Genomic DNA, 27113 nt, shown 5'->3' on the forward strand with positions numbered 1-27113 from the left:
TGAAATCCAGCTCACGATAGAAGCTCAGCTGGTGGAAGCTTCCATGGGGATGTGCTGAACCAGTGGTTTAAAATAACTTTTGTGGTTAAACTTAATATAATTTACAAAACTGAGGGACTGCTATCACTTGCAGCTACCTATAATTCAAGGCCACTGTTGGAACAAGTGTCCTTTCTTGGCTCTACCAAGGTACCACAGTCTTATCCTGCAAAACATATGCTATTGTAGTGCTGCACATTTCTGGGGCACAGACCACTATTTGTTTTACGTTACACAATGATTTTGTCATATGAACAAATGCCCTTTAAGGAGCACTCCTTTCTCACCACCCACAAGAAAAGTCAATAATAATAATTATTTAAAAAAACCAAACATACGTTTGGACTAATTAGTGCACATGCCTAAACTAACTGAACACATACTCTTTTTGCTGTAATCCTTGTTCTTTCTCAACTCATCCATTGCATCTGTCGTTAGAGTTTAAGGTTATCTGGGCAGGGTCATTGTGTTGCTATGTATTGTGCAAAGCAGTGAGCACACTTTTGTGTACTGTAAAAATAAATAATAATAATCTCGTTTGTACTTGTGGCACAAATACAATTTAATTCAGAGCTGAAAGTCATAGACATCTCAATAGTAACATGACAGGTACATTGTATTATTTTGTCAGCTGACAGCATTTTGCAAAATAACATAAATTAGATCAAAATATGAAAGACAACAATGTTGGATTTGTAATTGACACCCAGGGGTAAGTCAGGTATATATTCCTGATCTGTGTTCTGTGTTCTTCAGTATATCACAGATACTCCACAATGTTACTTATGGAAGAACAGAAGTAAATTAAAACAAATTTTCAGACATAGATATGGTTGGCTTTTTTATTTGTTTTTTAACTTCTAGGAATTGTGGGTAACATTTTCAGGTGTTCCAGAGTGACTTAGGAGCCAAGTCCCATGTTCCAATGAGACTTAGGCACTGAGGAGCATACGTATCACTGACTTTCAATTAGATTGATGCTCCTTGGTGCCTAAATTATTTTTGGAAAAAGGGACTTGGCTCCTAAGTCACAGAAGCACTTTTGAAAATTTTATCCATAAGCTTGGGTCCTAGCTGCAATGAATCCCCCAGTCATGATACTCTTTGCAGCTGACAGTCCATACTCAGGAGAAACTTAGGACTATACTAACAGTCTACTTCCTTCTCACAAGGGCACCACCTCTCTTCATTAGTGTTGAGGTCTTTGCAGTGGCACTGACTGTGGGACTCAAATTGGAGTGGCTTACAGTCCTCATTTACCTGGGGCATATATAAATTGAATTCCTCATTTTGCAGCTCTTTTTTCTTATAGTTCTGAAGAACTATGTTGAAGTTTTGTCTGATGGTTAGAGGACATGACTGAGGGCCAGATTTACAAACGTATTTTGGGTCCTACAGGTGCAGCTAGGCACCTAGTGGGATTTACAGAAGTGCCTAAGCAGGTTAGGGGGCTAACTGCATTGAAATCTGGCCCTGGACCTCAAAACTACTACATTCTATTCTTGAATCTAATACTGAATCCCTGTGTAACCTTGGACAAATCTCTCTGTGCTTCAGTTTACTTATCTGTAAAATGAGTGAAAGAATACCTACCTCACAAGAGTGTTCTGAATCTTAATTAATTAATGCTTTCAAAAAGCTTTGGACTCTTCGGATGTAAGGCATGAGGTGAGGTGTACAGTATTATTATTATTATTAAGGTGGAATATAAAGGCCTTGTCTACATTACAAAGTTTTGTCGACAAAAGTGATGTTGACGCTCAAAAATTGGCATAATAGAAATCAGTATGTCATGTTCACACTTGCTCCATCGGCAGAGCGTGTCCGCAATTGGGGCACTATCATTGACAGTGTGAGCAATGCACTGTGGGGTACCTATCCCACAGTCCAGCTCAACACCTTCTGTCTCTAGGTGTTGTGGGAAGGTGGAGTGGATTGGGTCACATCTTGGGACCGGGCTCAAAGTCCCGTGATACGTTGCTTTCTGTCTCAGCATTCCATGGGCTTCTGGCTTTCTTTCGCGGCATTTTTCAATGGCCCTTCTTTGCTGTGAACCCAGGCAACTTTGTGAGAAGGGATGGATCCTGCACTGCTTTCCTATGCTTTGATAACTGTCATTAAGACATCATGGATGGCAGTGCAGTTAATCGTGAAGTTCCTAACTGAAGAAGACTCCCAGTTTCCTGACATGCTGTGTGATATAGATAGGAGCAACTTTAGACTGCTTTTGGCATTCACAGAACAGCTGTAGAGGGCAGACCGTCACTTTTGGCCTCAGGAAACAAGCACTGAATGGTGGGATCGTATCGTCATGTAGGTGTGGGATGAAGAGCAGTGGCTACAGAACTTTCAGATGCAGAAAGCCACCTTCCTGGAACTGTGTATGGAGCTCGCCCCAGCACTGTGGCGCAAGGACATGAGAATAAAAGCTGCCCTATTGGTAGAGAAGTGTGTGGAAATTGCTATGTGGAAGCTGATGACTCCAGACTATCGGTCAGTCGCAAATCAATTTGGAGTCAGGAAGTCAACCATTGGGGCTGCATTAATGCAAGTGTGCAGGGCAATTAATCGCATCCTGCTACGAAGGACTGTAACTCTGGGAAATGTGTGCTGGCTGAGTTGGGGGGGCATGGAAAAAGAGTTCTGAATGTGCTGCAGGGGAGGCCAAGCATGGATCTGCTTAGTCTTCAGCATTATTAAGGACTTCAGCATCTGCGTTTGCTCCTCCATGACTTTAATCATCCGCTCAGTAGCGTCCTTAACAAACTCCTGATTTTATTTTCTGTTCTGCGTTTCGGCTTCCCTTCGCTCTTTGCATTCCCTTTTCTCTGCATTGGAGCACCGCAGTACCTCCCAGAACACATCATCTTTGCTCCATCTTTGATGCTTTCTTATCTGGCAGATTTCAGAGTAACAGCCGTGTTAGTCTGTATTCGCAAAAAGAAAAGGAGTACTTGTGGCACCTTAGAGACTAACCAATTTATTAGAGCATAAGCTTTCGTGAGCTACAGCTCACTTCCTCAGATGCATATTCCTCAGATGCAGTTTCCATGATATGCATCTGAGGAAGTGAGCTGTAGCTCACGAAAGCTTATGCTCTAATAAATTGGTTAGTCTCTAAGGTGCCACAAGTACTCCTTTTCTTTTTATCTGGCAGAGACACTCATCCGGGGTGTGTGGGGTGTTCCTGAAGGCCAAATCTGCTGAAGCAGAAGGAACAATGCACAGAAGCATGATTGTTAAATTCACGCACAGATTTGAAACATTTCAGTTAAATATACCTTTTGTAACATAACAATCACTTTCTCACTGACCCTTGGCAAGCACATATCTTTGTGAACACCCAAAGCATGCTGAGTGTTGGCTGGGTGGGTGAGTGCTCTACATGGCGAAAAGAGCACTCACTCTGCAAGGGTTGTGGTGCAGCCAACTAGGGAAAACATCCTAAAATTCTCCCACACTTTTCCACATTGTAGCTGATATCTCACTGCTGAGGGTAAGCAGGGAAATGAGGGTACATCTACTACATGCTTGTGGCTTCCGCCCTGGTCCCTATGCTGCTCGCCTGTGTGCCGCTTTGGTCCTTGCACAAGTGATTGCTGAATGGCATGGGAAAGTTTTCTACAATGGGGGAAGGATCAAAGCAGCTCTGCCAAGGAACCTTAGGCAGAGGATTACCAAGTACCTCCAGGAAACTTTCCTGGAGATCTCTCTGGAGGATTCCTGTGAGATCTCGGCATGGATCAACACCTTGTTCCCCTGTACTGATTAGCTACACAGGGAAATGTCCAGCTCACAGAAACACAGCCAGCCATGTACATTTCTGTACCCTGAACCCACTTCTGAGCTACACAAACCAGAGCCACTTACCAGGCATCTCCTCTCCTGCTTCTTGCTCACCGGAGAGCAACTGCTAAGACTGGCTAGACACCTCTGGAGTGATGAACAGTTCCTGGCTGCCTGGCCCACTGGGCAACCCTGCTGGGAGCTCCGCATTGTCGTCTAACTCCACCTCTTCATCAACAATGTCATCCTCCGGGTTAGGCCCTCTTTCCGCTGCCTCCAGGCCTGCTGAAGTATCCATGGGGCTCTTGGCGATGGAGGTGGGGTCGCCACCGAGGATAGCGTCCAGCTCCTTATAGAACGGGCAGGTCTTAGATGCAGCACCGGAGTGATGGTTTGCCTCCCTCGCCTTGTGGTACGCCTGCCTCAGTGTCTTTGTCTTTGCTCTGCACTGCAGCGTGTCCCAATTATAGCCCTTTTCTCACAAGCCTCGAGCAATCTGCCCTTAGGTATCCAGATTCCTATGGCTCAAGTGCAGCTGGGACTGCACAGCCTCCTCTCCCCATATACTGTGCAGATCATAGAATCATAGGACTGGAAGGGACCTCGAGAGGTCATCTGGTCTAGTCCCCTACACTCATGGCAAGACTAAGTATAAGATCCAGCAGCTCCGCAGTGGTCCAAGCAGGAGAGCGTTTGCTGCGATAACCTGCCATGGTCATCTGAGAAGATGTGATAAGACCTTCCAATGCCAAGCAAACAGGAAATGGAGTTTCAAAAATTCCCGGAACTTCTAAGGGGGAGGGGCGGATAGTTGTTTACCTGGCTGCGAGCCAGTGGAGTTCAAACTGCATTGTGGGACATCTTCTGGAGGCCAAATAAAGTGATTAAAATCAAGCGTCATGTTTACACTGGCACTTTGTCGACAAAAATTTTGATCAAAAAGGCTTATGTCTCTCGTCAGGGTGGTTTTATTTTGTCACCAAAACAGGGCATTTTTGCTGCCAAAAGTTGCATCACAGTGTACACATTCACTGTTTTGTCGACAAAACTTTGTAGTGTAGACAAGGCTAAAGGGATATGTATTAGACAGTTCAGTGTGTATTAGACATATGCACTTTATTACAATTTATAATTATTATGTAATAAGAACAATAGGAATAATTACCATTACAATTATATTTTTTTATTGTTAAATAAGTTCCTAAACTTCAAAAAGTGAGAATCCAGGACCATCATCCTCCAAGATCCAGGATGGTGGCACCTGTCAAGAAACAGGAATTATTACATAGTAATGAATGGAAACCTCCTTCAAGAGTCCAGCAACCTATTGCCCAGGTACTGTGACTACAAGACTTACAGAGCTTTATTCCTTTCTGAAATGTAGTCAGGTTGAAATGGAAGAAATCTGCTTTTTAAAAGACTATTTTGGATTATTGGCAGGAGTGCATTTCAAAGTATTTGGCAATGGAGGCAATGAAACTGAGTCTTTTCCCATTTGAAGGATATAAGGCTTAATTCTGCTCTCAGTTATACTGGTGTAAATCCAGAGCAATTCAACGGACATAGTGAAGTTGCTCCAAGTTTGCACGGGCATAACTGAGAGCAGAATTCGGAGCACGGTGTTTTTCTTATTTAGGCAAAGTTACAATATAATTAGGGCCCTACCAAATTAACAGTCATGAAAAATGCATCACTGACCCAGAAATCTGGTCTCCCACCGTGAACTCTGGTCTTTTGTGTGATTTTACCCTATACGATACAGATTTCATGGGGGAGAGCAGTGTTTCTCAAATGGGGGTTCTGACCCAAAGGGAGTTGCAGGGGGCTGCGGTATTGCCACCCTTACTTCTGCACTGCCTTCAGAGCGGGGTGGCTGGAGAGCATTGGCTGCTGACTGAGGGACCAGCTCTGCAGGCAGCAGTGCAGAAGTAAGGGTGGCAATAGCATCACATGCCATCCTTACTTCTGCGCTGCTGCTGGCGACGGCTCTGCCTTCAGAGCAGGGCTCTTGGCCAGCAGCTGCTACTCTCCAGCTGCCAAGCTCTGAAGTCAGTACTGCTGCCAGCAACAGTGCAGAAGTAAGGGTAGCATTACCGCAGGCTCCCCCCCCACACACACAATAACCTTTGCGATCCCCCCACAACTCTTTTTTGGGTCAGGACCCCTACAATTACAACACTGTGATATTTCAGATTTAAATAGCTGAAATAATGAAATTTACAATTTTTTAAATCCTATGACTGAAATTGGTAGGGCCCTAAATATAATGTTAACATATTATGTAACTATATAATACATTATGTTACTTATTTAGGATCAGGTTAATATTCAGACAACCTGGCTAAATATTCTGGCTTGTCAGTTGAGGAACCCTCCTCTTCTGAGTACGCTAGAAAAAGTGACCAATTTCTAAGTACAGTACCTATCCTCTTCCTGGCACTTCTCTTGTGTACGTACTTGTGTTTTTCCACTACAAGGACAATCCATATTTTACCATTCCACAATTCCATAGAAGGGGAAGGCGTGCCACATTTTTCCAATAACGTTCAATACAAAGTCTAACTGTTAAAAATAAAAAAAGAAAATAATTTGGTCTGTTTAAAATGTAGCTCCTTTCCAGAGCATTAAGTAAGCCTGTCAAGGGATCTCTAGGAAGCTGGCTTTTTGTCATGAGATTAATCTTTTTAATAATGTATTCCTTAAACTGTCTAATTCCTGGACAAAAGCACTACATGTGCAAATATGTTTCGCTTTCCCTGCAGCCTCCCTATTAGCAAAACTATGATGGATCTAAACTGGAGTCATATGCCATTTATAGAGTAATTTATATTTGTTAAAAAATCTTTGAGCTATACAAATTGAAGATGTATATCCCCTTTCTCAATTTCTTTGTCCAAATCCCTCTCCCATCTTTTCATCTGGGTTGTTTTCTTATCAGCATCTTTTTCTATCAAAATTGTATATATCTTAGAAATTAAACCTTTTGTTCCACCTTGCTCCTGGGTAACTCCTGAAATGTAGTTAAAGGTGTAGATAGAGCTGCCTCATATCCAAGTTTCACAATAAAATGTGTCATAATAAGCCAGCCCAGGAATTCATTCAGGGCTTCAGAGCAATGTGAATAAAATGTATTACAGTGGCTCTAATGTGTCTAGTTTATAGGCAAAAAGAACTGTTGGCTGACTCACAATGAGGAGAGCCTCTAAATAAGGAGAGTTGAAGTAATGGGTAGACAGGAAAGGACTGCAGTAAGAAAAATGTGCTTCAAGAAGCCTCTAGATGAGGTGTGAAAAGGTTAGGGGAAGTTGTCCTAGTGTAGACAGCTAGTATTATCACCTAACTGAGAATGGGGAGTGGGAATGGAACTTGCCTTAAAAATGTGACTAGTGCAGAGGATAAAATCTAGCATCCAGCTTATCATGTCTTGGGTTAAGAATGATCATTCATTACCTTTGAAATTTCATCCTGTTATATGTATTTTCAGCATTGGCGCTCCAGATTTAAGATGGCAGAAAGGCCAGAAGCTGCCAGAGTACATGGACATTATGGTAATTACTATGATAAACTTGACAACTTGCAGAAGAGACTTTATGTACAAGATGACCTTTCTCACATCAACCAAAGAGTCGAGGAATATTATAAACAGAAAGGACAAGTTGCACCACCCCCACCTGAGTGGTAAGCCTTTTCCCTCAATTTAATTACTGAAGAATCACCAATATCTTGACTCCTCAATCTTTTTGATCATGTAGCAATGTTGAGCTGTAGAAGTAGTCACGCATTCTGTGTTGTTCCTTTCCTGCTCAGCTTTTGATGTAGTTCTTGTATTACATATGATTCAACAAGAAAAAATGAAATGCCCATTTCTATCTACTCAATTCAACCTAGAGATTCACTTCTGAATGTATTTTCATGACATTTGAAACTGTTCATTGTAGAAACTTGTCCAAGATCTCCGTGCAGCTCCCAGTCCAAATATTGTGGGAGAAATAAAACTACCCTTATCTGGACATGTGCTTTTTAATTGGTAAAGGCTGTTCTTCCCCTCTGTCCTGCCACCCCTACCTCAAATGCTCAGAAGGCTCGAAACCCAGCAGAACCAATGCAGTTCTCTTGCCTGGAGATTGGGGTTAGGGTAGGCCACAGAGAGATTTCCTTCTGCAGAGCTTATACTATAGCTTCCATGGAAAGGTTCCTTTCTCCTGCAAGTTTATAAACTTCACAGCCTTCCTCATTCAGGCCCCACAGTGGGAAGCGTTCTCCTATTTCTGAGGCTGCCTGTCCATTAGTCACAAATGGATGGGTTCAAGAAGCATTGCATAAGGTAGACCAGGTTAAGGATTCAGGGATGCCAGATTTAAATAGTGACTTGTTTTGGAGGCTTCAGTTAAGGTAGGCTGGGTCATAAGGTTTTGGTCAAGGAAGGCAGGGTTGGGGATATCTCAGTTAAGGATGACTGAATTTGGGATACCCGGTTTAAGGATGATTAAATTCAGGATGTTAAGGACAAAATAAGTTGAGCCTGGTTCTTTGAATGACAGTAGCATTCAGAAGGCATGATGCCAAATAACTGAGGACCAAGGAACCTACAAGTGACTGCTGATGGTTTTGCAACTAAAAAAGAAGAAGAAATTCTATGAAAACCCCCTGCTAATATAAAATGAGAGTGTTACAGGCACACAGAAGTCAGAAAATGAAACATTTTGGATTGAACATGGAACTTTTAACTCTTGGTTCTTGTGTGAATGTATTACAAACCAGTATTGTTTTTAATAACATGTTCATATACTATTTCTCAAACTTCAGAAGATTGGTATAATTGATGGAGGGGGGAGGGCAAGGGACAGCGGTCAAGTGAATATATGGTTACTCAATGGTACATTCTTTATACATTTAGCACAGTATAGGTAGAATTCAGGAAGTAACTTCTGGTAAACAAATACATTTCTGGGTGTGTGTATATATAGGGAGCTTCCATGTTCATATAATTTGCTGAAAGTTGTAAACAAAAATACCATAGTTGAATGTCATTGTGTTCTGTCAGGCCCGCAGAGTATCTTCAAAGACAGCTCGAAGCCCAGCAGTACAAGATGAAAGTGGAAAAGCAGTTGGTAAATATAAACTGAATTATAGAATACAATCACTAAAGTGGAAATGAGTGACAGTCCAGAAAATGAACCTGGTCTTTCTCACATCAAAATATAGTGCTGACAAATAGGGAACTCTGCTGTAATGTTTTAATTGATGTACTCCGCAATTTTCTTCTCAAGGTTTTACTTTTTATTGTAAGAAAAACCTCCTAATGCGAAATACCATTGTAACTATTTCTTCCAGAATTATGTTCTGTACTTATGTCACTTTTGACTGCAGTGTGTGTGTGGGGGGAAGTCAGAAGAGAAAATCTCTAAATGGAAATTCCTTTGCTCTGGAAATGATCTTCTGCATATCAACAGGGACTGCGACCATCCTCTGCTGACCCACATCATAACCAGATCAAGAAGCAGGAAGTGATGGAAGAGCAGCTCAAAGACCATCAGAGGGATCTGGCTAGAAGGAATGAAATGAAAGAAGAGGTATAAGACATGTTCATCTTAGTTGGCCAGAGCCATTTTATTTTACTAATTGGCAAGTATACATTCCATTTGTCAAAAACGATACTCTTTCTCCTGTCCACAAGTACAGTATTAGGTGGATTCATATGTGGGTTGTATAGCACTGCCACCACCTGGTAAGGTCCTGGTACAAGAAGCTGATTTGAGTAACAATAAGAAAGAGCACAGTCCTGATTTTGATCTCACTTCCTTTGAAGTCAGTAGAATTACATTGTTGTAAAAACAGCGTGAGAGGAGAATGAGTCCCCATGTGCACAAACCAAAAGATGTATTATTCTCTTAGTTTTTGTTCCCAGTTTCACACTTCACTACCACATTTAGAGGTGCTACTTACGCGATGTATTGTTATCAATGGAGGTTACTTATATTTTTTATATAAACTGTACTTGATTCTATGATGCTTTTGTATGATTGATAAAATAGTAATAATATTTATTTCTCATATGGATACACAAAAATTACATGCTAATGTATTTAGTTAATAATAAACTGATTTATTAAAATAAATGTAACTACAATAAAATATTATTAAGGTAGAATCAATGTTACTATGTATAGTTACACAGATAATTTGGATGTCCATGTATTATTTTTTCTTAACCAGTGTTGTTTCTAAGGGAAACTGCATGCACGATATTCTAAACTTGGTGCTGTTTAACAGGAATACCTGAAACAATTACAGAAAATTCGGCAACAGTACCACAGTGATGTAAAAGAACTTAGATTCAAAGCAGGAGCACTGCAGGTAACAGCTCCCCCCTGCACAGTTCCAGAAGTGTTCATTTAAAGCCAATATCCAATTTACCCAGTAACTGAAACAAGCATTTTGTAAATATATCCTTTAGGAGAAACCGCAAATAAAAGACAAAACCTATCTTGTGAAACAAGGGAATGCTGGGTGCCAGCCCAATCCAAAAGATACTCCTGGAAGAAGAGAAGAACCAGTCCAGGTACCAACACTGTATAATAGAGTTTGAACACATTACCACAAACTAACTAAAGTACAATTAAGTTAATGTGATCCTACATACCTCTAGTCTATTTCTCTGAGAACTCTGAGAAGTAATAGTCAAGGAAATAAGGAACACATTAAAAATAACTTACATCTGATAGAGTCACTTTTTACTGCATGTGAGATTTTTATTTCCCTATGTTTATTTTATGTCTAAGCCTGAGAATTTTCTCTCTTTTGGTCCTGGTTTGTTCAGGTCAATGTTGTTTCTCCCCAGCTTTTACTGTAGTGTACTTTTGCTTTATTTAAAGAAATCTGTTCCTTTTTTCATGCTTTAAAAGTGGCATGCAGTGGAATCCACTCACAGGGGCAGATCTTCATGGGTGTGGATGACTCCGTGCAGAGCTAGCAGGTTCAGTTTTGCTGTGAAGGAGCAACACTTGCAGAGGCTGTACAGGGAGTGAGTTAGAGCCAAATTCCATTGGGACTTCTTGGCCAGGAAGAGACGTAGGGCCAGAGGATCCCCTGTAGCATAGATCCTCCACTTCTTCCTCACCAAGGGCTGGCAAACCCTTGATACAGAAAGACCTAGACAAATTGGAGGATTGGGCCAAAAGAAATCTGATGAGGTTCAATAAGGATAAGTGCAGGGTCCTGCACTTGGGACGGAAGAACCCAATGCACAGCTACAGACTAGGGACCGAATGGCTAGGCAGCCGTTCTGCGGAAAAGGACCTAGGGGTGACAGTGGACGAGAAGCTGGATATGAGTCAACAGTGTGCCCTTGTTGCCAAGAAGGCCAATGGCATTTTGGGATGTATAAGTAGGGGCATAGCGAGCAGATCGAGGGACGTGATCATTCCCCTCTATTCGACATTGGTGAGGCCTCATCTGGAGTACTGTGTCCAGTTTTGGGCCCCACACTTCAAGAAGGATGTGGATAAATTGGAGAGAGTCCAGCGAAGGGCAACAAAAATGATTAGGGGACTGGAACACATGAGTTATGAGGAGAGGCTGAGGGAGCTGGGATTGTTTAGCCTGCAGAAGAGAAGAATGAGGGGGGATTTGATAGCTGCTTTCAACTACCTGAGAGGTGGTTCCAGAGAGGATGGTTCTAGACTATTCTCAGTGGTAGAAGAGGACAGGACAAGGAGTAATGATCTCAAGTTGCAGTGGGGGAGGTTTAGGTTGGATATTAGGAAAAACTTTTTCACTAGGAGGGTGGTGAAACACCGGAATGCGTTACCTAGGGAGGTGGTAGAATCTCCTTCCTTAGAAGTTTTTAAGGTCAGGCTTGACAAAGCCCTGGCTGGGATGATTTAATTGGGGATTGGTCCTGCTTTGAGCAGGGGTTTGGACTAGATGACCTCCTGAGGTCCCTTCCAACCCTGATATTCTATGATTCTATGATCTGTGGGCTAAGCACCTGCTTGACTTCCTCCATGTATTTGAGAGAGTTTTCTTCTGCTTCACGTGTTAACTAAAGTCTGAAAATTGTTTGGATATTTTATTAGGGAGATGGCGATGCACCTGATCCCTTAAGATATGCTATTTTTTTTGTTTATTTGACAAGTAGCTAATACAGAGCTATGTTGTGGCATTGGATGTAGGAAAATGAAGTGGTATAATTAAATAACATTTTGAGTGCCATCATGAGACAAGATACTATGGAGGCAATTAGTCTTTCCACAGTTAAGTTTGTAACCAGATTACAATTCTAAACTTGATTTTTCACTGCCTCTCAAACTAGAACTAGATGAATCTGAAACTTCTTATACTGGTCCTGTGTCAGAGCAGGGGTTTGGTTTGTTGGGGGAATCTGACAAAGTATTCTTTAAATATGGGAGTTTGAAAAATCAGAGGTTTGCACTTTTTGAAAAATTTCCTAACTCTTTTTTTATGCCAAATCAGATAACTTTGGCAATTATTTGCTATTCCATTCCAATTAGCAGTGAAGCAATTAGGAGAATATTTATGAAGAGCAATTAATAAATGTACACCATAAACCATACACTTTATGCATAGTCTATACATACTCTGGTTCTGAGGAGTGGATGTATAATTGTACTTTTTGAACTTTATGAGCATTTTATTTTTTTCTTCAAGGATATTGAAGAAAACTTGAAACATATCAGACTACAGAACTGGCAAGAGAGAAGAGTCCTGGAAAAGAAACATAAAACAAAGGTAACAGAGATCATTGCCCTATTTTCTTCTCCTTTATAGCTTTCCTCTGTTTGTCTCAGATGGTCCCACTATACCACGATAGCTCTAGAAAGCAGGTTGCGTACAAGTCAACATCAGTGCTACTCTATGGATTGCTGGTAAGAATTTCTGTGGGAGCAAAGGGTCATCAAGGAAAATAGCATGGTAACACAGCCCTGCCCTCAACTGGATAATGACTCCCATTAGATACTCTAGAGACCAGCAGGATAGTGAGTTTGTGTGTGTGTGTTTTTTGGAGGGAGGTGACGGGGTGAGAGAATCTGGATTTGTGCAGGAAATGGCCCACCTTGATTATCATGCACATTGTGTAGAGAGTTGTCACTTTGGATGGGCTATTACCAGCAGGAGAGTGAGTTTGTGTGTGGGGGGTGGAGGGTCAGAAAACCTGGATTTGTGCTGGAAATGGCCCAACTTGATGATCACTTTAGATAAGCTATTACCAGCAGGACAGTGGGGTGGGAGGAGGTATTGTTTCATGATCTCTGTGTGTATATAAAGTCTGCTGCATTTTCCACGGTATGCATCCGATGAAGTGAGCTGTAGCTCACAAAAGCTCATGCTCAAATAAATTGGTTAGTCTCTAAGGTGCCACAAGTACTTCTTTTCTTTTTGCGAATACAGACTAACACGGCTGTTACTCTGAAATCTAGAGACAAGATGGGTGAAGTACCATGAGCTCCAGTACGAAACTGCAGAAAAACCTGAGTGTCTCTGGATTAAGTTTAGAAGTGTGAGCAACAAGAGTGATGTAGTGGTGGGAGTCTGCTATAGACCACCGGACCAGGGGGAAGAGGTGGATGAGGCTTTCTTCCGGCAGCTCGCAGAAGCTACTAGATCGCACGCCCTGGTTCTCATGGGTGACTTTAATTTTCCTGATATCTGCTGGGAGAGCAATACAGCGGTGCATAGACAATCCAGGAAGTTTTTGGAAAGCGTAGGGGACAATTTCCTGGTGCAAGCGCTAGACGAGCCAACTGGGGGGGGGGAGCTTTTCTTGACCTGCTGCTCACAAACAGGGAAGAATTAGTGGGGGAAGCAAAAGTGGATGGGAATCTGGGAGGCAGTGACCATGAGTTGGTTGAGTTCAGGATCCTGACACAGGGAAGAAAGGTAAGCAGCAGGATACGGACCCTGGACTTCAGGAAAGCAGACTTCGACTCCCTCATGGAACGGATGGGTAGGATCCCCTGGGGGACTAACATGAAGGGGAAAGGAGTCCAGGAGAGCTGGCTGTATTTCAAGGAATCCCTGTTGAGGTTACAGGGACAAACCATCCCAATGAGTCGAAAGAATAGTAAATATGGCAGGCGACCAGCTTGGCTTAACGGTGAAATCCTAGTGGACCTTAAACATAAAAAAGAAGCTTACAAGAAGTGGAAGGTTGGACATATGACCAGGGAAGAGTATAAAAATATTGCTCGGGCATGTAGGAATGAAATCAGGAGGGCCAAATCGCACCTGGAGCTGCAGCTAGCAAGAGATGTCAAGAGTAACAAGAAGGGTTTCTTCAGCTTTGTTGGCAACAAGAAGAAAGCGAAGGAAAGTGTGGGCCCCTTACTGAATGAAGGAGGCAACCTAGTGACAGAGGATGTGGAAAAAGCTAATGTACTCAATGCTTTTTTTGCCTCTGTCTTCACTAACAAGGACAGCTCCCAGACTGCTGCGCTGGGCATCACAAAATGGGGAGTAGATGGCCAGCCCTCTGTGGAGAAAGAGGTGATTAGGGACTATTTAGAAAAGCTGGACATGCACAAGTCCACGGGGCCGGACGAGTTGCATCCAAGAGTGCTGAAGGAATTGGTGGCTGTGATTGCAGAGCCATTGGCCATTATCTTTGAAAACTCGTGGCGAACGGGGGAAGTCCCAGATGACTGGAAAAAGGCTAATGTAGTGCCAATCTTTAAAAAAGGGAAGAAGGAGGATCCTGGGAACTACAGGCCAGTCAGCCTCACCTCAGTTCCTGGAAAAATCATGGAGCAGGTCCTCAAAGAATCAATCCTGAAACACTTACATGAGAGGAAAGTGATCAGGAACAGTCAGCGTAGATTCACCAAGGGAAGGTCATGCCTGACTAATCTAATCGCCTTCTATGATGAGATTACTGGTTCTGTGGATGAAGGGAAAGCAGTGGATGTATTGTTTCTTGACTTTAGCAAAGCTTTTGACACGGTCTCCCACAGTATTCTTGTCAGCAAGTTAAAGAAGTATGGGCTGGATGAATGCACTATAAGGTGGGTAGAAAGTTGGCTAGATTGTCGGGCTCAACGGGTAGTGATCAATGGCTCCATGTCTAGTTGGCAGCCGGTGTCAAGTGGAGTGCCCCAGGGGTCGGTCCTGGGGCTGGTTTTGTTCAATATCTTCATAAATGATCTGGAGGATGGTGTGGATTGCACTCTCAGCAAATTTGCGGATGATACTAAACTGGGAGGAGTGGTAGATACGCTGGAGGGCAGGGATAGGATACAGAGGGACCTAGACAAATTGGAGGATTGGGCCAAAAGAAATCTGATGAGGTTCAATAAGGATAAGTGCAGGGTCCTGCACTTAGGACGGAAGAACCCAATGCACAGCTACAGACTAGGGACCGAATGGCTAGGCAGCAGTTCTGCAGAAAAGGACCTGGGGTGACAGTGGACGAGAAGCTGGATATGAGTCAGCAGTGTGCCCTTGTTGCCAAGAAGGCCAATGGCATTTTGGGATGTATAAGTAGGGGCATAGCGAGCAGATCGAGGGACGTGATCGTTCCCCTCTATTCGACATTGGTGAGGCCTCATCTGGAGTACTGTGTCCAGTTTTGGGCCCCACACTACAAGAAGGATGTGGATAAATTGGAGAGAGTCCAGCGAAGGGCAACAAAAATGATTAGGGGTCTGGAACACATGACTTATGAGGAGAGGCTGAGGGAACTGGGATTGTTTAGTCTGCAGAAGAGAAGAATGAGGGGGGATTTGATAGCTGCTTTCAACTACCTGAGAGGTGGTTCCAGAGAGGATGGTTCTAGACTATTCTCAGTGGTAGAAGAGGACAGGACAAGGAGTAATGGTCTCAAGTTGCAGAGGGGGAGGTTTAGGTTGGATATTAGGAAAAACTTTTTCACTAGGAGGGTGGTGAAACACTGGAATGCGTTACCTTGTATCTTTTAGGTGTTACTGTATCTCTCTACTGTTGTTTGAATAATAGAAGCAGATGCAAATGTTAAATTAAAATTTACATGAGATATCAGGAAACTTTTCTAACAATAATATCAATTAGGCATTGGAATAAGGCTTCTAAGGGAAGTTATTGCAGACCAGGCACTGCAAGTATTCAAAATTTGGATTGGACTGGATTCTTGAGAACCTACAATAGAGACCAATCTTGTGCATGGCAAAGGGGGCACTAGACGGTTATTTAATAGGGCTTTTTTTAAATTCTCTGACATTGCCGTCTTGTCTAGTCTTGTCATACAATCATTTGCCATCTTGTCATAACAATAATTATCATATAATAACTATCTAAAAGATTGCTATCCCTCTTATGTTTATAGAGACATTGTAAATTTCAGTAAGTGTTTTAAAAATAGTTTTAAGTACTACTACTTCCCTGAAACCACCTGCAAATCTTTGTTGCTACATTTTTCAATTTTGAAAACTTTTTTCCCCCTTCCCTGTTGCTGTGTGAAAGACACAAACATGGGAAACTAACCATACTGAAACTGACTATACAGAAATTGCTGTCAAATAAACAAAGTGAACAAACAAAAAAATATTTTTTTTCTAATCTTTTCAGGCGTAATAACAATAGATAAACAGTTTTCATAGAAAAGTAATTTTTGAGTTGGTAGTGCCCCTTTTAAGCTGCATAGATTTTAATGAGCTACTTTAATGAAGTATGTGAACTTCTTTTTTGTAGGGAGGAGTAAAATTTGAAATTAATTTAGATGCATGTGTTCCTGAGGAAGATACTGTTCAAGAAGAGGTATGTTGTAGCTCTGTTAAAATCACATTTGCTTTAGTAGTCTGAAGATATGATAGCAGCTCCATCATTTAAGTTGTAACTAGGTTTCCATTATAATCCTCCTCCTCCTCCCTTTGTTATAAAGAAAACATTCCACTTGATATTGCACATGTATGATCATCTGCCAGAGGAAGATTTTTGGAGGGGGAAATTTGATGGTGATTGGATAAAGCATTAATCAGAAATAGGGCTGTCAAGTGAGTAAAAAAATTAATCGCGATGAATCGTGCAATTAAAAAGATGAATCACGCGATTAAAAAGATGAATCGTGATGAGTCGCACTGTTAAAAAATAGAATAGTATTTAAATATTTGTGGATGTTTTCTACATTTTAAAACATATTGATTTCAATTACCACACAGAATACAAAGTGTACAGTGCTCACATTATTTTATTATTTTTATTACAAATATTTGCACAGTAAAAAACAAAAGAAATAGTATTGTTCAGTTCACCTAATACAAATAATGTAGTGCAATCTCTTTATCATGAAAGTTGAACTTACAAATGTAGAATTATATACAAAAAATAACTGCACTCAAAAATAAAATAAAGTAAAATTTTAGAACCTACAAGTCCACTCAGTCCTACTTCTTGTTCAGCCAATCGCTCAGACAAACACATTTGTTTACATTTATAGGAAATAAATGCTGCCTGCTTCTTGTTTACAATGTCACCGGAAAGTGACAACAGGTGTTTGCATGGCACTGTTGTAGCCAGTGTTGCAAGATATTTACATGCCTGATGCACTAAAGATTCATATGTCCCTTCTTGCTTCAACCACCTTTCCAGAGGATGTGTCTATGCCGATGACGGGTTCTGCTCGATAACAATCCAAAGCAGTGCGGACCGATGCATATTCGTTTTCATCATCTGGAGTCAGATGCCACCAGCAGAAGGTTGATTTTCTTTTTTGGTGGTTCAGTTCTGTAGTTTCCGCATTGGAGTGTTGCACTTTTAAGACTTCTGAAAGCATGCTTCACACCTCATCCCTCTCAGATTTTGGAAGGCACTTCAGATTCTTAAACCTTGTGTTGAGTGCTGAAGCTATCTTTAGAAATTTCACATAGGTACCTTCTTTGCGTTTTGTCAAATCTGCAGTTGAAGTGCCTGTGCTGGGTCATCATCCGAGGTTGCTATAACATGAAGTATATGGCAGAATGCGTGTAAAACAGAGCAGGAGACATACAATTCTCCCCCAAGGAGTTCAGTCACGAATTTAATTAACACATTTTTATTTTAATGAGCGTCATCAGCATGGAAGCATGTCCTCTGGAATGGTGGCCGAAGCATGAAGGGGCATACGAATGTTTAGCATATCTGGCACGTAAATACCTTGCAATGCCGGCTACAAAAGTGCCATGCAAATGCCTGTTCTCACTTTCAGGTGACGTTGTAAATAAGAAGCAGGCAGGATTTTGTCCCGTAAATGTAAACAAACTTGTTTGTCTTAGCGATTGGCTGAACAAGAAGTAAGACTGAGTGGTCTTGTAGGCTCTAAAGTTTTACATAGTTTTGCTTTCTGACTGCAGTTATGTAACCAAAAAACCCCCCACATTTGTAGGTTGCACTTTCACAATAAAGATATTGCACTTCAGTACTTGTATGAAGTGAATTGAAAAATATTATTTCTTTATCATTTTTACAGTGCAAATATTTGTAATAAAAATAATATAAAGAGAGCTCTGTACATTTTGTATTCTGTGTTGTAACTGAAATCAATATATACCGGACCCTCGCTAGAGCGCGCATCTACATAGTGCAAATTCGCATAGAACGCGGTCTTGGCCATGGATCCCAAATTTAATTACTTTAATTGCAATTCATTTTAACTCGGTCCCCGTGTTAACACGGTACCATGCATGGATCCCAAATCCCGCATTCTAGCGAGCATCCAGTGTATTTGAAAATGTAGAAAGACATCCAAAAATATTTAATAAATTTTAGTTGGTAGTCTATTGTTTAACTGTGCAATTAATTGCGATTAATTTTTTTAATCGCTATTAATTTTTTGAGTTAATCACGTGAGTTAACTGCGATTAATCAACAGCCCTAATCAGAAACAAAAGGACGAAAGCTCAGAGTAATTTTACTTTTGTAAAAGTTTTTTTGGGGAATATCATATCTCAAAAGTGATTTAGTTTGCAAACTCCAAATTTGCCTTATAAATTACTTTAATAAGGTGCCTTTGAGTATTTCTGGAACATGTCAATGGCTGCTTTTGGAGCTACTAGCTACTGTTGTTTTGAGTTGGTGGTTGTTCCATAGAATTCAAAAGTTCGTAGCATTTCTGGACCCTTACAAGGAGAGGCTGAGGAAACTGGACTTATTTAGTCTGCAGAAGAGAAGAGTGAGGGGGAATTTAATAGCAGCCTTCAACTACCTGAAGGGGGGTGTCATGGAGTATGGGGGAGTCCAGGCCCTGCACCTCTCTTCCTGGGATTCACTGAGACTCTCAGCCAGCCAGTAAAACAGAAGGTTTATTGGACAACAGGGACACAGTCTCAAACAGAGCTTGTGGGTACAACCAGGACCCCTCAGTCAAGTCCTTCTGGGGGACCAGGGAGCTTAGACCCCAGCCCTGGGGTTCCCTGTGTTCCACCACCCAGCACCAAACTGAAACTAAACCCCCCCTTAGCAGGCTCCCTCCTGCAGCCTCTGTTCACATTCCTGGGTAGAGGTGTTACCTCCCGCTCTGGCTCAGGTTACAGGCTCTTGGGTCTCCCATTGAAACTCCCCTGCCACATTTCCAGGTCAACACTCCCCCCTCCCTGCTGCGTCACAGGGGGTTCCAAAGAGGATGGAGGTAGGCTGTTCTCAGTGGTGGCAGATGACAGAACTAGGAGCAAGTTGCAGTGGGGGAGGTCTAGGTTGGATATTAGGAAAAACTATTTCACTAGGAGGGTGGTGAAACAATGGAATGGGTTACCGAGGGAGATGGTGGAATCTCCATCCTTAAAGGTTTTTAAGGCCTAGCTTGACAAAGCCCTGGCTGGGATGATTTAGTTGGAATTGGTCCTGCTTTGAGCAGGGGGTAGGACTACATGATCTCCTGAGGTCTCTTCCAACCCTAATCTTCTATGATTCTAAGCACAAAGCAGGAATAATACAACAGTGAATTAGACACTTTTGGAAGAAATTGAAATGACACTTTAGAATATATAGGGAGAGTGATATGGTTATGTGTTTTAAAAACCCTAACATCTGAAAGTAGAACGCATTTTCAAAATAACGCATATTATTTATTCGGCACCATTCTACCAGCTTGTCTTCCTACATGTTTGGAAAGCCTCTTGCAAACCAGTGTTTTACAAATAATCATGTGTATTCTGAAACTCCTGCTGCATTATCACTTTTCATGTTGTGTCACTGTTTCAATCTACCTGTCCACCTGAAAACATTTGAAAAAAATCAATAAAAATGGGAATTAAGTGACTGCCCAATGTTTGTGTTCTGTTTCTTACTAAAATCTATTTTGTTTCAGGAACTAGATAAACTTAATGAGACGTTAACTTTTGAGGATGGTGAGAATCTTAAGGAGAAATGGATGAAGATCTATGAAGATTACACACAAAAATCTTTGGAAGAACTTTGCTCTCCAGAAGCAGGTATTACTTAGGGAAGCACAGGGCAAGTGAATATATTGACTTGGAAATTAATTAGTAGTTACACTCACTTAAATTCAGTCAGTGACTCCTATCATAACATCTGATAGATTCTTGTTTACAGGATTTGTTTCCAATATACAGGTATGTCAGAGTAAGCATTAGAATCACAGTAAAATCTGTTTGAAGGGCATTGAAATATTTATTTGTTCTTTTCTTTCCCTTAGAGGCTGGCAATATAGATAATACCATGGAAATCAGAAAACAATGGCAAGTTAGAGTCCCAAAGACTCTCCTGGATTTTCTAGCTGAGGCAGATGTCACATCTGTCTGCCCTACAATGGCTGAAAGTGAACTTGGTATGAATTTGTTGTTTTTTACTGCGTGTAGACAAAGACCAACTTAATCCAGCCAGACCGGTTATAGACATTTAAACAGTGTTTTCATTTGGGAGTTTCACAGCAGAATATTCATGAGATCTGCTGTGCTGTTATTACCGGAGTTTGTCATGATAATTGAGGTTATCGCATATGTTCAACCAAAGGATGTAATAATAATTTTCCATTTGTTCTAACATGTGTAAAATGGGGATAATGCTACTTTCCACCTTTTGTAAAGTGCTTTGAGATCTACTGATGAAAAGCACTAAAAAGAGGTTGGTGTTATCATCATTAGTGCTTAACTAGTGCTTTATCATATGAGCTAGACTGTGGCTTGCCCTGCATGGGTGTACAGGCTGGGAAAAGGTGCAAGAAGCTATCTCCCACCTTGCAAATGTGCACAAGGGATAACCACAGTCTTGGGCCTTGTGTTCCTGGCACTCAGGGACCAGGGATGTCTATCAGCAACAGCACCCAAGAGTGGCGTGGGGATGGAGTCATGATCCTTCTCCTGTTTCTGCACAGATACACAGAAATATGCTGTCACATGGCAGAGTGCCTGTTGTACCCTTCCAAAGGGTGGTGGTGGTTGTGATCCATCTTTTCAGAGTAGGCTGCTCTGATACCAGTTCTCTGTGTGTGTCAACTCTGCCATGGGTGCCTGGACTCAGCAAGACTGTCTGCAGGGACTGCCACTGGGAAAGACAGAAGGTGGCCCTATGGCCTTAGTTTTCACAATGACCTCCAGAATTGCAAGCACAATTAAAAGCAGGTTTTTAGACAAGTGCAGTTGTGGATGCAATTTAATCATATTTAATTGTGGGTGAAAAACTGCACAGCTAATATTGACTGTTGGGCTGAGGCCCAACTAAAGCCTGGCCTAAATATTTTCCTGGGGGGCCCTCCATATCAGCACACTGAGGATTTTCCTCTTCCTTTAATATCCAAACTCCACATTGTAAAGAAACAATATTATAGCCACCATTCTCCCAGCAGAAGGGAATGTCATGGAACTGCCCTGAGAGCTTTGTTAATCCCTAGTTGTCCAGGGGCTTGCTATTTACTGTTGTAGAAAAGAATATCTGTGCCACTCTTAGATTAAACCTTTGTTCAGTGTATTATGCATGAGCTGTATTATTTAGGTCTAATTTTGACTGTAGGCTTGTTCTGGCAGTCTCCTCTGTGTGTACAGGGCCAAACTCCACTATGGCACTCAATAAATAACAACAGTGAGCTATGTCCTCCCCCCACCCGAAACACTCACAAGAGGGCAAAGATAGCAGTAGTCTCACTTAGGACTTGCAGACCTTCTGCCTTCTCTCCTCCAGCGGCAGGGATTAGTGACAGGGTAGATGGAGCTCAGGGATCTATAAGAGAAGCACAGCACCATCCTGTAGCTCCTTGTCTATCCCCAGGGAAGACCACCACCACTACACTATGTGCTGGCTTCACTTCCCCTCCACATGCAGGTTTCTTAATGGAGACCCTCCAAGGGATTTGTACACATGCCTACAACTGGCATGGAAAGGCTTCCATTAGCCCCAGGGATTGGAGCTAAACCATGTTTGCTCTTTTCCCCTTTACATGGGTTTAGGGACCACACCATCCCTTTTGTGTTTCATTCCACCTCAGGGACACCTCCTCTGCAGCTTTCTCAGCCTGTAATGGACTATAAGAAAGAAATCAGGAATTAGTCAATGGAGTTGCACCTGCTTACACAAGGTCTGAATTGTAGAAGGCTATTTTGCTTTAATGAAAATGTAATTATTCTTGCACAGATACTTTATAGTGAGGACAAAGTGTTTAATTCTATTATTTTTGAGTATTAGAAACAATAGTGTTATCTGATCATTAGAAACTTTGGTGGCAAATACTCCAGAAGTAGGCCTTCCTTGCAATACCAGTCAGATCAAATACTGCAGATAAAGCAGTCTGCTTGGAGAAGGAAAAATCCCACAAGGAAAGCAATTGGCTACTTAAGGAGCCAAAGAAATGAGAAACTCCACTATAAAAATGAAAATCTTTTAAGTTGGCAAGGGAACATTGCAGTAATGCCAAGTCACATTCACGTTTTATCACATGCAGCAACCTGATGCTCCTCCTGTTTCCTAGCTGGCCAGGTGGTTGTCGTACCTGAAGAAACCCCAGAAAACAGGAAACAGTGGAAACAAGAAGCACCTAGCACACTGCTGAGTATCTTAGCGAAAGCAGAACTATCTAATGACTCCTTTGGCTGGACTGAAGAGGAATCTGGTAGGATATTTGTTACTGTCAATTATAGGATAAGTCCTCTGAAGAATTTTACTCTGTATTTTGATAATGAAAATAGAAATGAGATATCTCAAGAGTGGAAAGAGACATAAGATGTCCAACATCTCCAGACAGTTTTTCTTTGATTATATTCTTATTGTAGCTGGTAGAGGACTTGTGAAACAAAAATCTTTTAACCACTTGGCAAACTATTAAGACTGAAGAGAAGGGTTCAATCATTTAGTAGATGATTAGTATTTTAGAGCTAGGGGGATCCAGATGGTGGTATGACTGCCACTGAACTTTTGCAGCTTACCAACTTCACAAAGCTAGCACATTTTTTCTGTCCCGCGTTATTTTGATATATTTATCAGTTTCACTTTGTCAGGGGACAAGAACTGGACTAGAATGGGAATTCAGACACTATTACTTTAGAGAGAGCCATCTCTGGCAATGAACATTTTTCAAAACACTTTCCCAAGACATAAGAAAATCTTCCATACATTACTAGCTGCATCCTGTTTTTGGATATATCGTCTACAAGATATAGCATGTGATGGCAAAAGCACAATCACTGACTTTACATGATCGAACATGGTACAATTCCACATATAAGACATCTGCATTGAGCCCTAATCAGTTAGGTTGCAGCATACTGTTAGGATGATGGTTTTTAAAAAGAAAAAACCGAACGCAAAGTTACAGTGCACGTTGCCAAAAAGTAAGTGTAAAACAATTTTCATCATGTAATTAGTGCAACTGGAAATTAGTATGTTTTGCATGCTCCAATGCAAATTAACTGAACATGGAATTAGATACAGGCCTTTAAAACCAGCTCAACTGCATGTGTCAAACACAAGCCTCCTAAATGGATTACAGGGAAAATTCTTTCATTTGAAGTTGCACAATCAACGCTCCCTAGCTAACTAACATGCATGTGCTTTCTTAGCACATCAGGCTATTTTAAAAACTACCCCATCCTGACCATATTATTCTCTCCCCATAGATATACTTCTTTTAAGAAATTTGAACCAAACTAAGACCTCACTACTGTTAGGATATAGGTATTCAGGCCTGTCTGTAAAGGCCTATACTCTAAGAATTTAGGTGTATTCTTATCACTTGGCTAGTTATAGAGGTATAAAAGAAAGAATCAAAATCTCTGTCTGCCGGTGTAAGGGCCTTCTCTTAGCCCTGGTCTACATTAGGACTTTAGGTCGAATTTAGCAGCGTTAAATCGATGTAAACCTGCACCCGTCCACACGATGAAGCCCTTTATTTCGACTTAAAGGGTTCTTAAAATCGATTTCCTTACTTCACCCCGACAAGTGGATTAGCGCTTAAATCGGCCTTGCCGGCTCGAATTTGGGGTACTGTGGACACAATTTGACGGTATTGGCCTCCGGGAGCTATCCCAGAGTGCTCCATTGTGACCACTCTGGACAGCACTCTCAATTCAGATGCACTGGCCAGGTAGACAGGAAAAGAACTGAGAACTTTTGAATCTCATTTCCTTTTTGGCCAGTGTGGCAAGCTGCAGGTGACCATGCAGAGCTCATCAGCAGAGGTGACCATGATGGAGTCCCAGAATCGCAAAAGAGCTCCAGCAGGGACTGAACGGGAGGTACGGGATCTGATCGCTGTATGGGGAGAGGAATCCGTGCTATCAGAACTCCTTTCCAGTTTTCAAAATGCCAAAACCTTTGTCAAAATCTCCCAGGGCATGAAGGACAGAGGCCATAACAGGGACCCGAAGCAATGCCGCGTGAAACTTAAGGAGCTGAGGCAAGCCTACCAGAAAACCAGAGAGGCGAACGGCCACTCCGGGTCAGAGCCCCAAACATGCCGCTTCTATGATGAGCTGCATGCCATTTTAGGGGGTTCAGCCACCACTACCCCAGCCGTGTTGTTCGACTCCTTCAATGGAGATGGAGGCAACACGGAAGCAGGTTTTGGGGACGAAGAAGATGATGATGAGGAGGAGGTTGTAGATAGCTCACAGCAAGCAAGCGGAGAAACCGGTTTTCCCAACAGCCAGGAACTGTTTCTCACCCTGGACCTGGAGCCAGTACCCCCCGAACCCACCCAAGGCTGCTTCCTGGACCCGGCAGGCGGAGAAGGGACCTCCGGTGAGTGTACCTTTTAAAATACTATACGTGGTTTAAAAGCAAGCATGTGAAAGGATTACTTTGCCCTGGCATTCGCGGCTCTCCTGGATGTACTCCCAAAGCCTGTACAAAAGGTTTCTGGGGAGGGCAGCCTTATTGCGTCCTTCATGGTAGGACACTTTACCACTCCACGACAGTAACACGTACTCAGGAATCATTGTACAACAAAGCATTGCAGTATATGTTTGCTGGTGTTCAAACAACATCCGTTCTTTATCTCTCTGTGTAATCCGCAGGAGAGTGAGATATCATTCATGGTCACCTGGTTGAAATAGGGTACTTTTCTTCAGGGGACACTCAGAGGAGCCCGTTCCTGCTGGGCTGTTTGCCTGTGGCTGCACAGAAATGTTCCCCGCTGTTAGCTACGGGGAGGGGGGAGGCTTGAGGGGGTAGCCACGCGGTGGGGGGAGGCAAAATGCGACCTTGTAACGAAAGCACATGTGCTATGTATGTAATGTTAACAGCAAGGTTTACCCTGAAAGAATGTAGCCACTGTTTTATAAAATGTGTCTTTTTAAATACCGCTGTCCCCCTTTTTTTTCTCCACCAGCTGCATGTGTTTCAATGATCACAGGATCTTCTCCTTCCCAGAGGCTAGTGAAGATTAGAAAGAAAAAAAAAAGGCACTTGTGACTAAATGTTCTCTGAGCTCTTGCTGTCCTCCCACACTGACAGAGCACAGATGAATGCGTGGAGGCAAATAATGTCAGAGTGCAGGAAAGCACAAAATGACCAGGAGGAGAGGTGGTGGGCTGAAGAGAGTAAGTGGCGGGCTGAAGACAGGGCTGAAGCTCAAATGTGGCAGCAGCATGATGAGAGGAGGCAGGATTCAATGCTGAGGCTGCTGGAGGACCAAACCAGTATGCTCCAGTGTATGGTTGAGCTGCAGCAAAGGCAGCTGGAGCACAGACTGCCACTACAGCCCCTGTGTAACCAACCACCCTCCTCCCCAAGATCCATAGCCTCCACACCCAGACGCCCAAGAACGCGGTGGGGGGGCCACCGGCCAACCAGCCACTCCGCCACAGAGGATTGCCCAAAAAAAAAGAAGGCTGGCATTCAATAAATTTTAAAGTTATAAACTTTTAAAGTGCTGTGTGGCATTTTCCTTCCCTCCTCCACCACCCCTCCTGGGCTACCTTGGTAGTCATCCCCGTTTGTGTGATGAATGAATAAAGAATGCATGAATGTGAAGCAACAATGACTTTATTGCCTCTGCAAGCAATGATTAAAGGGAGGAGGGGAGGGTGGTTAGCTTGCAGGGAAGTAGAGTGAACCAAGGGGCGGGGGGTTTCATCAAGGAGAAACAAACAGAACTTTCACACCGTAGCCTGGCCAGTCATGAAACTGGTTTTCAAAGCTTCTCTGATGCGTACCGCGCCCTCCTGTGCTCTTCTAACCGCCCTGGTGTCTGGCTGCGCGTAACCAGCAGCCAGGCGATTTGCCTCAACCTCCCACCCCGCCATAAACGTCTCCCCCTTATTCTCACAGATATTGTGGAGCACACAGCAAGCAGTAATAACAGTGGGAATATTGGTTTCGCTGAGGTCTAAGCGAGTCAGTAAACTGCGCCAGCGTGCCTTTAAACGTCCAAATGCACATTCTACCACCATTCTGCACTTGCTCAGCCTGTAGTTGAACAGCTCCTGACTACTGTCCAGGCTGCCTGTGTACGGCTTCATGAGCCATGGCATTAAGGGGTAGGCTGGGTCCCCAAGGATACATATAGGCATTTCAACATCCCCAACAGTTATTTTCTGGTCTGGGAATAAAGTCCCTTCCTACAGCTTTTGAAACAGACCAGAGTTCCTGAAGATGCGAGCGTCATGTACCTTTCCCGGCCATCCCACGTTGATGTTGGTGAAACGTCCCTTGTGATCCACCAGAGCTTGCAGCACTATTGAAAAGTACCCCTTGCAGTTTATGTACTCGCCGGCTTGGTGCTCTGGTGCCAAGATAGGGATATGGGTTCCGTCTATGGCCCCACCACAGTTAGGGAATCCCATTGCAGCAAAGCCATCCACTATGACCTGCACAGTTCCCAGGGTCACTACCCTTGATATCAGCAGATCTTTGATTGCGTGGGCTACTTGCATCAC

General features: G+C 42.5%; 2 protein-coding genes across 2 annotated transcripts in view; both read left to right on the forward strand.

Annotated features, from left to right (window-relative positions):
- The window catches only part of NEK5 (NIMA related kinase 5), a 48983-nt gene that overhangs the window by 17908 nt on the left and 3962 nt on the right, over positions 1 to 27113 (forward strand). Inside the window, exons 10-20 of the mRNA XM_078852797.1 lie at positions 5024 to 5160; positions 7310 to 7503; positions 8870 to 8936; positions 9279 to 9398; positions 10099 to 10182; positions 10283 to 10387; positions 12496 to 12576; positions 16507 to 16572; positions 20096 to 20219; positions 20444 to 20575; positions 22709 to 22849. Coding sequence (XP_078708923.1) covers positions 5024 to 5160; positions 7310 to 7503; positions 8870 to 8936; positions 9279 to 9398; positions 10099 to 10182; positions 10283 to 10387; positions 12496 to 12576; positions 16507 to 16572; positions 20096 to 20219; positions 20444 to 20575; positions 22709 to 22849 — 1251 coding nt within the window. The remainder of the gene's footprint in view (positions 1 to 5023; positions 5161 to 7309; positions 7504 to 8869; positions 8937 to 9278; positions 9399 to 10098; positions 10183 to 10282; positions 10388 to 12495; positions 12577 to 16506; positions 16573 to 20095; positions 20220 to 20443; positions 20576 to 22708; positions 22850 to 27113) is intronic.
- On the forward strand, positions 24393 to 26142 carry LOC140907179 (myb/SANT-like DNA-binding domain-containing protein 7). Its single transcript, XM_073332521.2, has 2 exons — positions 24393 to 24975; positions 25565 to 26142. The coding sequence occupies exons 1-2, from the start codon at positions 24393 to 24395 to the stop codon at positions 25645 to 25647; spliced, it is 666 nt and encodes a 221-aa protein (XP_073188622.1). The 3' UTR covers positions 25648 to 26142.

Source organism: Lepidochelys kempii, chromosome 1 (assembly GCF_965140285.1).
Source record: "Lepidochelys kempii isolate rLepKem1 chromosome 1, rLepKem1.hap1, whole genome shotgun sequence".
Taxonomy (NCBI): domain Eukaryota; kingdom Metazoa; phylum Chordata; order Testudines; family Cheloniidae; genus Lepidochelys; species Lepidochelys kempii.

Bases quoted from the DNA above. Each gene is read 5' to 3' on its own strand.
- LOC140907179 (XM_073332521.2), top strand. From the start codon at position 24,393: ATGCAGAGCTCATCAGCAGAGGTGACCATGATGGAGTCCCAGAATCGC. The intron at 24,976-25,564 runs GTGAGTGTACCT...TTTCTCCACCAG, and splicing joins AGGCGGAGAAGGGACCTCCG to CTGCATGTGTTTCAATGATC.